The sequence below is a fragment of the Seriola dumerili genome, unplaced genomic scaffold (genome assembly GCF_002260705.1).
Source record: "Seriola dumerili isolate Sdu_G_001 unplaced genomic scaffold, Sdu_1.0 BDQW01000331.1, whole genome shotgun sequence".
In the NCBI taxonomy this organism is placed as follows: Eukaryota; Metazoa; Chordata; class Actinopteri; order Carangiformes; family Carangidae; genus Seriola; species Seriola dumerili.
In genome coordinates, this window is record NW_019174586.1 from 1,086,028 (window position 1) to 1,101,598 (window position 15,571).

General features: G+C 41.5%; 2 protein-coding genes across 4 annotated transcripts; one reads left to right on the forward strand and one right to left on the reverse strand.

Moving 5' to 3' along the window:
- The first annotated feature begins 362 nt into the window (after window positions 1–362).
- On the forward strand, window positions 363–8,855 carry ankrd13d (ankyrin repeat domain 13D). Its single transcript, XM_022760365.1, has 16 exons — window positions 363–1,013; window positions 1,109–1,244; window positions 1,323–1,447; window positions 1,674–1,719; window positions 2,423–2,566; window positions 2,798–2,987; window positions 3,218–3,284; window positions 3,777–3,858; window positions 4,093–4,154; window positions 4,270–4,400; window positions 4,494–4,651; window positions 4,886–4,999; window positions 5,200–5,372; window positions 5,700–5,779; window positions 6,257–6,490; window positions 8,304–8,855. The coding sequence occupies exons 1-16, from the start codon at window positions 930–932 to the stop codon at window positions 8,365–8,367; spliced, it is 1,890 nt and encodes a 629-aa protein (XP_022616086.1). The 5' UTR covers window positions 363–929; the 3' UTR covers window positions 8,368–8,855.
- Window positions 8,856–8,959: 104 nt separating this feature from the next.
- stap1 (signal transducing adaptor family member 1) lies at window positions 8,960–15,280 on the reverse strand. Of its 3 annotated transcripts, XM_022760367.1 has the most exons (11): window positions 14,903–15,280; window positions 14,213–14,284; window positions 13,827–13,943; window positions 13,493–13,549; window positions 12,708–12,910; window positions 12,282–12,413; window positions 11,747–11,816; window positions 11,039–11,141; window positions 10,756–10,947; window positions 10,450–10,621; window positions 8,960–10,205 (listed from the first exon to the last, which is right to left on the reverse strand). In XM_022760367.1, the coding sequence occupies exons 1-10, from the start codon at window positions 15,002–15,004 to the stop codon at window positions 10,464–10,466; spliced, it is 1,206 nt and encodes a 401-aa protein (XP_022616088.1). In that variant the 5' UTR covers window positions 15,005–15,280; the 3' UTR covers window positions 8,960–10,205; window positions 10,450–10,463. The 3 variants fall into 3 exon arrangements, with proteins under 3 accessions (XP_022616088.1, XP_022616089.1, XP_022616087.1); XM_022760368.1 differs by having other exon boundaries at window positions 8,960–10,621; window positions 10,756–10,944; XM_022760366.1 differs by having other exon boundaries at window positions 8,960–10,621.
- Between the last annotated feature and the right edge of the window lie 291 nt (window positions 15,281–15,571).

The following is a 15,571-nucleotide window of genomic DNA, read 5'->3' on the forward strand; positions in this document are numbered from 1 at the left end:
TTGCTTGACTTTCCTGTAAACACCGTAGTTTATTTGCACAGTTGGATCAAATGTCAGCTTTTCCCTGGCTCCACCCAGCTTCCCTCCATAACCTGGAAATAAAGCGACGCCAGAATAAATAAATAAATAAACACCGCTGCTGCAGATGTAAATATATTTCATCCTAATAAAGCTGGGTGTTGCACAGGGACACATCTGACTTTGACAGATGTGCTCTGCTTTAATGATCGTTATCCAGGCACGACTGTGTTGCAGCTGCAGCAGCTTTCACCAGCATCGTATCGGACGCCCTCAACTCGAGTGACCTGGATGTGAAACAGGAATAAAGGCCGTGTCTCGCTTTATTTTTGACAGACCGTGACAACCCTGCGATATAAACAGGGGATGGGTGCTGCATCAGCGGACGGCTAGCTTACTTCATCAACCGGCAATTTCACCCATATCTTTTTTTGCTGTAATAACACATGCATCGTAGAAAATGAACGGACTTGGCGGTGCATTTTTGGCCGGTTGAATTGGTTGTCTTGCATTGTGCAGAATGGAAAACAGGTGCCAAGAGAAGCAGGAAACAATGTTGTTATTAGCCAGTTAGCTAACGTTAGCGCAGCTAGCTGTTAGTTAACGTTAACTGCATCAAATTAGTGGGCTGAGTTAGCCGAGCTAACTCAGCCCACTAATTTAAACGGGCACGCACAAATACTCTGGATTGTTTGCTGCCTAACGTTAGCTACTTGGATAGATTTACTTAGTGACAGGTTTTTCCAGTGACATACTAATTTGCTTTCAGCGTTTACCCATTCTCTGCTGTGAACCAAGCTAACTAGCTAACCAGCTGTGTCTGCTGTGGTGTCACTGCAATCTGTTGGCTGCCCAAGTCATATTGCAAATACAAGCTTTACTATTGTTTAACTGTCAAGCGGAGGACAGCCATGGCTCACGAAGCGTTTCCTCTGCATTTTCTGGTCTGGAACAATCAGTATCTGGAGCTTGATCGAGAGCTGCAGAAGAAGGAGGTAAGTTATTTTGCAGCTGGTGGTTGGTAGTAATAGATGCGTTTGTTATGTCGCACTGCATTGCGCTGATACTGCTTGTATGTTTGCTTCCGCAGCAGGATGTGGAGCGCCTGGATCCGAGGGGGCGCACCCCGCTGGAGCTGGCTGTGTGTTTGGGCCACCTGGAGTCAACCCGGGTGCTGCTCAGACACTCAGCAGACCCGACACACTGCAACGGACAGGGCTGGACCAGTGAGTGCTCTGCTGTGGCTCTCAGTTTCATGCCCCGAGGTGGCAGCCATGGTCGTTAAATGTGGATGTATGTTTCAGTCTTGCAGGAGGCGGTGAGCACCGGGGACCCTGAGCTGGTTCAGCTGGTGCTTCAGTACAGAGACTTCAAGCGTGCCACAGAGAGACTGGCAGGCATCCCAGAGCTGCTCAGCAAACTAAGACAGGTGAAACAGCCTCTCAGTCTGATGAAAAGTTCTGACACCTTACCTGTTGCACAGAGCAACAACACCAAACCCCCAGCCAACCCTCAAAGCTTTGTTTAAGATATGTGGAAAAGTTTTTCAGTGGGGGACACTATCGTTCCCAATGTGTACACAAGTCTCATATGCAACTTGGAGGGCTTTAGCTTTTTGTCTTAAGTAAACAAAAAAGTTTCCTCTCTCCTTCCAGGCGCGGGACTTTTATGTGGAGATGAAGTGGGAGTTCACCAGTTGGGGTGAGTGTGTTTCATTAATGTGTTTTCACAGAGGTCAGTTTCAGCACCACAGCGGTTGGACAGCTCCCCTAGTAGCAGCTGTTGCTCAACGGCACTTTGACAGATGTACAATATATGACTGTTTACTCCAGTCAGTTTGAAGAAAACAGGACAGGTGGATTTCAAAATGTAACCCATTACAAAGGTGATGAGGTTACCTGTGTTTGGGTTACTTTTCCTTCTCTAATCTCCAGAGGATGCTCTTTTAAACAGTTAATTACATGGTGCAGCTTAAAATCTTAGTATTTACAGTGAAGATTATAACATCTATTTCCTCAATGCATTAAGGCCTCTTAACGCGTATTCTTTAATATAGCTAATGACTTGGAGAAAGAAATTTGTAAGCCACTGTTGCAAGACTAATGTCTACAATTTCATTTCGTGGTTACATTTTGCTTGCTTTTATCAGTTTTATATCATTAAAAATTGAAAACTTTATGTATTTTAGCTATTTAGGCATCCTGTTTTCTACTTTGTAATAATTAATTGTATGATCAGTGAATTAACTGATAATGAAATCACTCATTAGGTGCATCTGTAATATAACAATCTAGATTAAAATATTCCAGGAATCTTTTACAGTGTCCATTCCCTGTTTGTTTCCTTCCTTCTCTTTGTCTCCTGTTTCTAAAATGCCTCGTCCCTCCTTTAACTCTCCTCTCAGTGCCCCTGGTGTCAAAGGTGTGTCCCAGTGACGTCTACCGGGTGTGGAAGAGCGGCTCATGCCTCCGTGTGGACACCACCCTCCTGGGCTTCGAACACATGACATGGCTTAAAGGACGACGCAGCTATATCTTCAAGGGTGGAGGTGTGTACGATTTGCTCCAAGCATCACATACTTGTAAATAACTCAGCAGATAAGGTGGATGGATGGATGGATGGATGGATGACTTTGTGGTGAAAACTTGACTTGGCTCCACCGTGAGAGACTCTGCAAGAGGTTTAAATGTGTCTTTTCCAGTGTCATGATGAGGCCTTTGATAGCAAAGACGCCATGCTTTGAATCGTTCTCAATAACAACATTTTCTGTGCCTCTTAGATGATGGGGCGGTGGTGATGGAGGTGGACCACGAGAAGCAGGTGGTGTACACAGAACCGCTCGTGTTGTCCCCTCGTGACGCGCCCTCCCTCCTGGCAGCCATGCAGCCGTCGCAGGAGAACACAGCACAGAGACTGACGTCGCCCATCGTCTCCACGCACCTCAACACACGCAACATTGCCTTTGAACGGTAACAAGCACTTACGGTGTACTGATATACCAGCCAGAATCGTTTTTATCAAGGTCACGCTTGATTTGCTTGTGTTTGCAAGCCATTTGCAGATATCTGCCTCACTTTGTTTTATGGAGCTGCGCACTCATCATGAAAGTATTTCATTAGTTTGGGTTCAAAGAGCTTTTTACTGTTTTGTGTCAGGCTTTTCCACGCTGAGCCCTTACTTTATCTCTTTGCTTGCTTAGGAACAAGTCGGGAATCTGGGGCTGGCGTTCAGAGAAGAGCGAGATGGTCAGCGGGTACGAAGCCAAGGTAAGTCCAGATGGTTTTTCAGAAGTAGCAAATCTGGCTGAAACATGTGGTGGTCACATTTTCTGAATGCTAATGCTGAAATTAGGCAATTCAGCATAATTTATCCTTGCAAAGATTAATGTGGGATTAAATAAAGAAGTTGTAGCAAATGCTGTTTGATCCCATTATCTGCTGCTAAGAATAAAAAAGCCTAATAGATTTGAATACACTTAAAAAAAAAACGGCATTCTTGAACATCCACATTTGTTTATTCTGGATTGTTCTTTTGAGATTGATGATTGTTTTTACAAGGGAAATACAGACAAGAACAGAGTGTGAGAAATTACTGACAGAGCATAATCACAATATGCTCAACACTCACAATCCTAATCCTTACACTAAACAAAGGTTTTACCTCCTGTTGTTTGCACTAAATAAACATTCCTGATGGAGCTTTGCTGATGAAGTGTAAAAAAGTGTGTTTTCTCTTTCTTTGTCTGTCAATGTTTCCAGGTTTACAGTGCTACCAATGTGGAGCTGGTGACTCGGTCAAGGACAGAACATCTATCAGACCAGGACAAGTCAAGAAGCAAAGGTGAAGTCACAAACATACGTGTGGTGGTGGGAAAGCAATGTGTGTAGGTTTTCACCTGAAAACCATTGTTCTTAGACCAGAAATGAACTACAAAGAAATATGATCAAATCAGAACCCAACAATTTCAATAAGTATATCAGTTGTTTTTGACTCAACTCCTTAAAGACAACACTTAGAGTGAAAATGGAACAAATTTGAGGTTGTTGATGATCTCTCCTCCTTGTTTACACTCAGGCTCAAAGACTCCTTTGCAGTCCTTTTTGGGGATTGCTGAACAGCATACAGCTCACAATGGGGTAAGAATCTCCACAGTAACTATGCGTCACTTCCACAACCCCCCCACCCCAAACCACCTGCTGCCTCCTTTGATAAATGGCATCACATCTGACGGTCTCTCTGTATTTTTGTCAGAGCAATGTGTCCCAGTGTGCCAGTCCTCACAACCCCACAGCCATCACAGCTGACGAGTACTTCAACCCAGAGTTCAACCTGAATGGCCGAGACATCGGACGTCCCGTCGAGCTTACAAGCAAAGTCCAGCGGTATGGTGAAGCAATCACAGCATACACACCCAGCATGGATATGTGTGTCGCCAAAATGACCAGAAAGTTACATTCTACCTGCCTCCTCTCCAGGTTTAAAGCGACCCTGTGGCTGAGTGAGACTCATCCTCTGTCCCTGGCCGAGCAGGTGACGCCCATCATCGACCTCATGGCCATCTCCAATGCCCACTTTGCCAAGCTGCGTGACTTCATAACCCTACGCCTGCCGCCAGGCTTCCCTGTCAAGATAGGTGGGTAATTTCCTGTGTGCAGCTAGGTGGAGGTCTTAAGGTTATTTAACCATCAAAAAACTGGTTCCAGACCAGCTCCAGATCTGTTGATTTGCAGCCATTACAGCCTTACACACACACAAATAGTTTAGTGGTTTTACCTCCTCTTTTTCAAGCCATTCCCTTAGAAGAGACATGTTTACTGTGCTGGTCGTTATGACATTGTCTGAATTCAACTTGCTGCCTGTCTTCCAGAGATTCCCCTGTTTCACGTGTTGAACGCCAGAGTGACGTTCAGTAATCTGTGCGGCTGCGACGAGCCGGTCAGCTCTGTGACGGTTCACAAGCCCGAGAGCTCCGGAGAAGCTGGTAACTATAGACTCACACAAACGCTCACATAGACACAGTTCAAAGAGCATGAAGTATGGCTAATTGCTTATTAGCTATCTGCTACTCTTCCTGGCGTCCGGCATTCTACATCACCTGCTCGGCCAGCGTAGTTGTTGCCAAACAGAACACTGGCTCACAAGGGACACGCACCTTTCATGCTGTAACCCGTCTTCACCCAGGTCAGTCTCTCCATCCCTTCCACTGTGAGGTGGACCCCTCGGTGTTTGAGCCCCCTCCAGACTACACCACTCTCGGTCCGGGCCGCAGCGAGCCAATGAGGGACGAGGATGACAACCTGCTACAGTTTGCCATCCAACAAAGCCTGCTGGACGCCGGCACAGAGAGTGACCAGGTCAGAGCGAGGCCTGTTACCAGTCTAAGTCTAAGGGTTCATAATTAGTCTTAGAGATGTAGGAACGTTTTCCTCCCTTTTTTATTTTTCATCTTTCACTCTTTCTTTCTGGCAGTGACCCAGGTCACAGTTACACTTCAGAACAAAATGACGTACTTTACTCCTCCCTGATGGAAGAGTCAGTTTTATTTCTCCACATTTGTAAAAATTTGTGCCACATCAAATCATTTAAAAGCTAATGGTAGTTTTTTTCTTATGGCGACAAAGTGTCCCCACAGGGCTCCCTTACGTGAAAAGGCAGTTGAAATACGTACGTCTGGTTTATAGGTGACCATCTGGGAGGCCCTGACCAACAGCCGCCCGGTGCCCCAGTCTCCACTGTATGAGGAAGACTCTCAGCTGGAGAGGTGAGCCGACCTTCAGACTTTACTTGTCTTGTTTCCTTTGCAGGCAGGTTCACTCCACGCAAACTGGAGAGAGGACCCTAGGTGAACTCTACCGCTGATAGAGTATCTCAGTTATTCTTTTAGGCCTTGAGTAACATCGTCTCCATCAATTCAGTATATCTGTTGATAGATAGGAATTCTTTTCTATGTCATTTATTTTAGATATTTGTACTGTTACTGTAAAACCATCATGAGGTTTTATGTCTATTCATAATTCCATCTTATTCAGAGAAACCTCTGGCTTGTGAAGTAATTAATTAAACATTTCTAGATAGAGTTCAGTAATTAGCTCTTTCTTCCGGCCTTCTCTGGGGAACAGCAACTCCCAGTCATCCTGTAATGAAGCCCAGCAGTGAAACAGTCCTGTTAGGATACCCTTCTTTGTTTAAGAAGACTTCACTTTAAGTCTTAAGATCCCTTATTTCCTTCTTTCCTCAGGGCGATCCAGGAGTCCCTGTCCATCTCACTGGCCAGCAGAGAGGGCGAAGACACAGCCGACCCCAGCCAGCCCTCCTCTATCTCCCCGTTGGACCCCACCGCCAATTCCCCGCTCTCCTACAGCACGGTGACCGACCCGCGGTTGTCGGGACACTTTGGTGTGGCGTCGAGCTTTGATGAGCAACTGCGTATCGCCATGGAGCTGTCATGTAGGGAGCAGGAGGAGCTGGACAGGTGAAGCCGGAGGAATGAAAAGACAATTATGAGCAGTCTGATGTGTTACTGTGTATTACCTGAGACAAAATCTTCATGTTGGAATCAACTCGACCTAATGGGTACTTGCTCAACAACATATGCAGATTGTCAATTTTTAGATGCAGTACAGCCAAAGAGAACTCACAAGGAAAGCAGTGAGAAGATGTCCATCCACTTATCTTTATCCAGCTTGTCAGTCTGTCACAGGGCTAATCTGTATGTGGATAGACAGTCATTCACCCTCATATTCTCACATGTGGACAATTTGTAGTTGCCGGGTCACCCGACCTGCATGTCTTTAGACTGTGGAAGAGAATCATAGCACACAGAGGACACCTACACCCCAAGCTGTGCAAAATTAGAGAAAGAACTGGGTTGAGGAATACATTGTGTGAGCTACCCAGCTGTTCTCCAAATTCTCCCTCTGTTGCTCCTCTTGTGATTTTATTTATTTCATTTTTTTTCTGGGCTGCACGCATAGTGCTGCAGTTTTGCCAAATTTTGCCTCAGCTGGGAAACAAACGACGTCTGCGACACAGTCGGGTGTCAACATCTCCCAACATCCAAATGCATGGAAAGAATCTCTTAAAGTTATCTCTTCATGCTGATAGGTATGCACATTAATAGAGACATTGTACAATAAAGATGAGGTCACAACTAGAGCTGCAATGATTAGGCAAATAATCAGTTACTCAGTTGAAAGAAAAATGAATCTGCAACTAGCATAAACCAAACATTTGCTAGTTCCATCATCTCAGACGGTTAATCAGTTAACCAAGAGAAAAAGTGGCATAGTAATCAGTTATAAAAATGAATAGTTGTTTGCAGCCCCAGTAATGACATGGTAAATGTAGTGTGAATAGTCCTGGTATTTGTGATGACAACAGTCATGTATTGGCTGAATCATTCCTGGCTGATTGAGAAAAGAAGTCAGATTCATTTGTGAAATTCTGAAAACTTGAAATATAAAATTAAAAAACAAGGTACTTATGAATTTCAAGGACAACGATGCCCCTTGCCGCTTTAATCTGTCATGGTTTGCATGCTGGGAAACTCAGATTACAGTATTTACAGGGTAATCTACTTCCTTTTCCTGGGAAAAAAAAATACCTGCAGGAACCCAGTACTCTTTAGCAAGTCGGTTCTTATGTGTCTGTTTATGCCATTGTAACAAAGAGACCTTCTCCAAACACCATTAACACTACCATGCAATTATTTGAACTATATACTAAAGTCTGACATTAAAATGCCCTTTAATTCAATAATACAACTACACTGACTTTTTAGCTGCAGTGGTTTGCTCTTGTTGTTCTTGATGCTAAAATGGCAGCTTTAAGTTTAGCTGTGTTTTAAAAGTAATATTTTTTAGACTGGGCATGAATGAACCTGTAAACAAAATCTGTAAACAGAAAGCTATATAACGTGTTTCACATCCAAAACTCATAAATGCAGAGTGGCATTCATCAATAGTGTGTCAGATCGCTCCACTAAAACAACAGAACGACAGAATAGCTATATGCAACAGGTCCTTACTATAAACACAGTCTCCTAAATAACCATTCAAACACATCTGTGCGGTTAGATTCTTGTTTATTTTAACTTTAATTGTTGTTTACATTGAAGAGGAAGTTTTCCACTAAAAAATATTATCAAATGATGAAAGTTTAATATAACGTTTGTTTGAAATGAAACTTGAGTTGTGGTGAGGAAGAGGAATCCATTCCTGGAAAGTAAGATGTTTAGTTTGTTCACTGCTTTGACTGACGAGCTTCATTTCTTGTTTTTGTCATAGGAAGCAGAAGGAGGAAGAAGAGGAGCTGGAGCGGATCCTACAGCTGTCACTCACCGAGAAGTAATGTCACAATAGCAGCAATGGAGGCGGGTCTTCATTGGGGAACAATCCTCTTAAATTATTGTTTTATTTTTATTTTTATTTTTTTAAATCCTGAGATATTAAGTTATTGCAGATATTTTATTTGTCTTTCTCACATGAAGGCTGCTACAGGAGAGCATAAAGGACCAGAATATAAGAAATGAGTGTGAGTGACACATGTGGGAGGTATTAAATAAGAAGAGGTACTCTGACACACACTACATGAAGGAGGAGACAAAAGGGAGAGTCTTTGTTTTTCTTTTTTTATTGACTATTTTTCACAGACTTGCTGTCTCTATTGAGTGATAAATGATCCTTAAACTTTAAACCTATAACATGATCCATGATGATGAAAAATATGAAAATACAATTTTAATGGAATAACTTATAAAAACTATGATTATAACATTTGAAACATTTATGTTGGCTTACTCCTAAGTGTGGAAAATAAAGAATAATGATAAATCTTGATTATGGTTGCGTCTTCTTCTTCATGTGAGTCTGTCATGTGATATTTTTACGGTTACGTCATTCTTTCACATCAAAAATGGACAATCATTGTGATCTGTATAATAATTGGTTCACACAATGTTTGTGTTCTGTTAATTTTTAACACTTGAAACACAGATATTGAGCAAAAACAGGAAGGGCTTGATAAGCTTTCAAGCTGTGAGACATAAAACATGGATATCACATGTAGTTGAAACCAAAGCTGCAACGTTCAGTCATTGATTGGCAACTGTTTTGGTGATCGATCCGACATTTTGAGTCACTTTTCAATCAAAAATAATAAACGTTTGCTGGTCCAAGCTTCTCAAATGTGACGATCTGACTAAAAGGTGAATTGAGAAATAACTATTATCTGCAGCCCGAGCTGAAATCATATTTTAACCTGTTTGAATCAGGTTCATGAAGTTGTCGGTATCACAAAGCTCTTGTCATTTAGATGTCTTGGTGCTCGATTTAACAGTGATGCACACCCTAATAGAGTGATTTGTAAACAATCTTTCATCAGGAACAGAATAAAGACTCAATGATGACATTCAGTTTTATGTTGCCATGTGAAAATCTTGTATCTCCAAATTGTCTGAACTTTTGAAGAAGGTGTCTCAAACGAACTACCTGGAGGCCAGATGTGGCCATGAGAAAATTTTGTTCCCCACATGATTAGAATCTGCTGGTAAATTGGTAAATAAACGTTTTCCCATTCTAAAATTTCACACTTCCTCTTGCTGTTTAATGTTCTGGAAAGGGAGACAAATTGATGAGTAAAAATAAGCTTGTCACCCATGGTAGTATCATTGCTTTAGGGATGGCAAAGGCGGTCTGTCTGTCCACCACTTTAGTCCAGACTGAAATATCCAAACATCTAGAGGGATGAGTTTTCATGATATTTGCTACAGATATTCACGGGCCCTAGAGGATAAATTATATTGGCTTTGGAGTTCCTCTGACTTTTCCTCAACATCTACTAAACATAGTTGGCACAAAAATATTCAGCACACATTCATTGATCACAGATGATTTTTTGAAATGGTTTTGGTGATCCCCTCACATTTCCTCTAATACCATGAGAGAGTTTTTTTTTTTTTTATGGACACATCTCAATAACTTTTAACTGTACTGCCGAGACATTTGTAACTAAGTTGGTGAACGTCACAAAGTCAGCATTAGCTTGTTAGCATGCTCAAATGACTGCTGTGCCTGAGTACAGCCTCACAGGCCTGCTGGCGTGCCTGCAGACTCTTAATGAATATTCAACTTGGTCTTGTAGTGTCGTTGTTTCATATTGAACATGTAGCAAGCTGTAACTTCATGCAACTTCCGAACATACAGAGAGAGAGAGAGAGAGAGAGAGAGAAGAGATTTGAGGTCTATATGGTTGAAATTCATTGCTGAATCTATTTATCATTGCTCTATCTATTTTCTTACAAGCTTTCTTTTAATTTGTCCCTCATACGCACCAAAAAGTGGCAGAATTATGTTTAATCCACTGGGAAGCTTGTGATCTAGCAGCTAAAGATCAAAGTTACACATTAAATGAGCAGTCTTGTGAGGTTCTTACTGAGCAACAATAGTTCATGAGTCACACTCCGCCGCACTCTTTGTCCACTGCGCTGTGCAGGAGAGGGCTTTTTCAGTGAGTTGATTCTCATACATTTCGTCCTCGCCACTTGCAGTCTGGATGCTCTCCCTCCGTAATCTTAAAACTTGGCGAAGCTCACTGTCCAGCTGATCTAGTTTAGAGAAAGAAACATGTCATTCATTTAGACTGACTTATTTCTCCCATACATACACCTTAATTTGCACCTAAAGCAGCTCTGATAAGTAGCCTACTAATGTAAAAACAAATATTCACCGTCATTCTTACCTAGTTTTAGTTTGTGTTCATCAGGCCTGTGGTCATCAGGAACCACGTATTCACCCTCTGCTGGCTTGGTTGGAGGGGGCAGAGACTCCTCCTTGGTTTGCGACCGCAGCATAGGTGCCACTTGTGCCTTGGGTACTGTTTTAAGTGCAGGTGAAGTGATGCTGATGTTCTTTGGAGCAGGTGACGGCTCTGCTGAACGCACGTATAAACACTGTTAGGAGCTGTATACTTGTACTTGTACCTGTGCAGCTTGGACTATTTCTAAAAGCACTGTTCTCCTCACCGATCCGAGTTTCGTAGGGCTGAGATGCCATATAGGGATGAAGACGGTACTCTGTCTTTTCAAGGAAGTATTTGAGTACATCATTCAGGGTGGACACTGTCACCTGCAGAGAGGAAAACAAAGGAAGAAAAGCAAAAAGAGGCCAGTTTTAGGATCCAATAGTTCCATTGCTAGATTTAGATTTTTGTATGTTCAAGTTTCCTGTACTGTGGTCATTGAACAGTGCTCAGTACATTATACATTATACGCATATATACAGTATATATATATTTTTTTCTCACTTTGTCTGACTATTACAGTGGTGGAGAACAATCTTAAAGGGGCAATGCAAATGCACATTCTTGTCTTGGTTATATGGTGGCAGGATAGACCTGTCTCTTAATGAGCACATATAAATGTATTTTGCAATTACCAGCCATAATAAAGAGAAAAGGTATTCAGTTTCCCAACTTGAGGCACTACTGCACCTTTAACACCCTGTAGGATGGTAGATCTGAGTGTAATAACTTCATGAAATCAAGGAGGAGCCTGATCCAGACAAAAATCTTTTCTATTCCAGTTTCAGATTTCAGAAATGGTGGAACAAGCATGCAGTGCAGGTTAACAGCTAACCTGAAAAATCTGGTAATAAGATTTTCTTTCAGTGAATGCCACGTTGAATTCATGTCTTCATAAGTTAATAGTTGTGGTAGGAGCTGTGGGACTTACTGCTGTTTCCAGTTCAATGACAAACCCTGAGTTTGAGGAGGACACTCTGTAGTTCTTCATGACATGCCCTCTGAAACACAAGGAAGAGGAGGATTATTTGCTTAGTCCTGACTGGGCCTCTGATAATTGCAATGAGCAAAACCACAATAACCACCACATCCATATGTTGATCCCCTTTTCAACTGTCTCATGTTTACTGATTGCCAGGAAAATTCAATACTGAGACGCAAATGATCCATGTGCTAATGAGGGACTTTGTTAATGAGACAATGTTATATTTGAGTTTAAAAAATGTGTCATTTAGATTTAGATTCTTGGTTACAATCCCATGTTCATATTCCCATGTATACAAGATTCAAATGAACTCCTATGCCCCATCTCCTCCTGTACATGTATGTGTTTGATGGCTCACAAGAGCAAAATATACACATATATGAAGAAAATCTATAAAAACCAAAGATTAATATCTATTGAAAAGAGTAAGCTGAACACCACCCCCTGCATTAGTCTGTAATCAGTGGTACATTAAAGATACCTGGAGGTCTGTTGTCTGAGGGTCAGGGCGTAGTTGTTGGCCATGGTGGATGGGCGAAGGATGATGCTTCCATATTCCGGGTTCGCACACAACATCTTCTCAGCCTCTTCCCGAGACACATTGAGGAAACACCTGCAGCGATACAGGAATAAAATAAAGACTTCCTCGTTGGCAGTGGTGGTAAAAAAGGTGCACGTATGTCACTTCAGAGGGCAAAGGGCAGGACAACATGTTCATCAGTTTAGGTGAACACAAAGGTTTTAACTGTCAGTGACCTCAAAAACCCCTGTCTATAATGTCTCAAACTATTCAGTTGAATTTTTCATGTTCTGTTTTAGGTTAAACACAAAAAGCCTCCAAGCGAAGATCTCTAGACTATTTCTGTGATTGTCAGAGGAAACATTTTCTAGAGATTCTCTAACTTACGCAGGCATGTCAAGGATGCTGTTGTCTGGCTTGTCTTTGGCTGGTACAGGGGAGGGGCATGGTGAGGCCGGGCGCAGGAAAGCTGGTCGAGGCGGGAGAGGTGGACGCAACACGGGGGGATTTCTTCTTCTCTCCTGATCCAGAGCCTCCTGCAGCAGCAACATCTGGCCAGGCAGCAGCTGCAGCTTACTGGGAATCTGCTTCTACAAGGAAACATTGTAGTTCACTCATTGTTATTAATAACACTATCAATTACTATCAACTATCAGTCTGTTACTGTTCACCATTTATAAAAATTCAATACAATCAAGAAAAATACAGACTCCACACAATTAAACACAACATTTTTTTTCCACATGTTATAAAAATATTATATGGGAGCTTGTTATCAGTTTGCAGATATTCTTCCTCTGTTGCTTATAATCTTGTTTGTCATTACTGCTCTCAGTCTTCAGAGACGTTTGTCCCCAGAAGTACCTTGAGCCAAATTGCTGCCTAATTATTAACCAGGAAATTTCCTGTTATCTGTTGTGCTTGGCTTTGTTCATCAAAAAGGTAAAGAATTACATGGCCAAGAATTATTTTCAAAAGGCACCAAAAATCCTCTGAGCAGATTTGAGCTCAGTTGTTGAGGCTTTCTTATTACTTTTATTTTATTTTATTTCATTTTATTTCATTTTGGGTTTTTCTTTACAAGAACCCAGCAATATTCTGTACTGTTGGTAGCATCTCTCTCTCTCTCTCTCTCTCTCTCTGTGTGCGTGTGTGTGAGTGTGTTTGCTTACTTTGACCACAGTCAGGATGTAACCCCTCCACTCTTCTCCTGTGTCAGGATTGTCCATCTGTACAGTCACCCAAACAACAGACACAGACACAAAGACCAATATTAAAACTATTTAACCATTAAATATACTGTATATGTAACACTGTGGTTAGGATCAACTTGATTTCACTTGGCTCTAATAAATGTATAACCTGTATACATTGTGATACTTAATGATACTAAATTGGATGCGCAACATTTTTTGATAACTCATTCTTGAACAACATGGACCTGAGGCTGAAACCATGTCTTTGAGTAGAGGAAAAAGAAACATGTCAGGTTTCATGGTACCACACCTTCAGCTGCACCTCCTCAGTGAGCAGGGTGAGAGTGAAGATGGTTGGCGTCTTCCTCTGATATGGAGAATTTAACTCCATGGACTTGAGCTGCTCCAGGTCCAGCTTCTCAGTGTACTGACAAAGTAAGCAAACCATGTATGTGTGAGAATCATCACTGGGTGTCCACACATTCATCATTTGATCTAAAGTAATTACTGTATCTATTTTACCCACACTGCTTCCTTATAGCCACTTAACAGTGTTGCCTCTGCTTGTACATCTGTTCTTTGGAAAACACATGCTACCCTCACTGTTTAATGAATCATACACACATTTTCAGAATCTGTAAATAAAGATCCCACTCTTCCTTGCAAGTGACTGGCAAAATGAAATGATTTTCTTACTGTATCCTGTGTGTCATCCGTGTAGAGGAACAGCGTGGCTCCGCGAAGCTCTCCATAGTAACTCTTGAAATCCTAAAGATCATGAATGTCATTTTTGAATTGCAGTTCTTGACACACCATTCACTTTGACACAGTAGTGGAACAAAGTAACTAAGTCCGCACATGCTACTTTATGGTTCAACTTTACTGTATCTTAATATTTCAATTATCTGAGAGCTGTAGTGACAAGCTATTTGCAGTTTAAGATTTTACATAAAAGACGTGATTGTCTAATAACTTGTGATACATTGTCCTGGATAAAAGACCCACCAGTATAGTTAAAATCATCTCTTCATGTGTTAATGTATCAATAATAATCCAAAAATAGAATAACATTTCACTGACATTGACCATTCTGTATAATGAGCTATTTTATTTTTGATACTGATGTACATGTACTAATTATACTCTTGTATTTTCATTTCAGTAACATTTGGAATGTGGAACATTTACTTTTAATGGGGTATTTTCATTGTGTAATTTACTTAAGTAAAATATCAGAATACTTCATAAAACCCTTACCAATCATATTCTTATCATACTGAAATTTCACACCATTTATAACTTGTTTAATCCCCCTGATTTTTTTTCTTGATATTTCTACTCCCTCTCCACTTGTACATTCTGAAACTTTCCCATCTTTGTTCTCACCTTGTCTTCGGTGTGTTTCTTCAGCAGGTGTCCAGAGTAGTAGAGAGGCAGAGCTGTGATTGTCGCCCTCCTCTTGTGAACAACTCTGGGGTTCACAGACATCGTCCAGCGCTCTGTCTAAAGTCTTCTGGCTTGGTTTGGTTCAGTTTTCAGTTCACTTCTGTTTGTCCAGCAGTGTAGTCATTAGCACTGAATAAACAATTCAGCTGAGCTGATTCTCAAGAAGATTTTTTTCCTTGTTGTTTCCTTGTGCAGCTCTCAAAGCAGTGAGGAATTCACCTTGAGTCTTTTGTATACCTGATATGATTATTGTAATCTCTAAACCTACACTGATAAGCTTTCCTCTCCCTCTTCCTCCAGTCTTAGTGCAGTTTTGAGTCTGAAATGAGGAAACACTGCAGTGATTTATAAAGACGGAAGTAGTTCAGTGCAAAATCTTCCAAATAAAAATCCACTTTTGTACTTTGAACCTGGCCATAATTCAAGACAGCTTTACACCACATACTGAGAAGCAATGAAGCATGCAGGCATGTGTTTGCACGTGCACGCACACACACACACACACACACACAAACGCAAACTCGCATTTAACACAGGGTGTGAGTAGATATGGTTTTCATGGTTTTATGGTTTAATTCAGTAAATAGGAGATTGCTCACGTGTGAATTA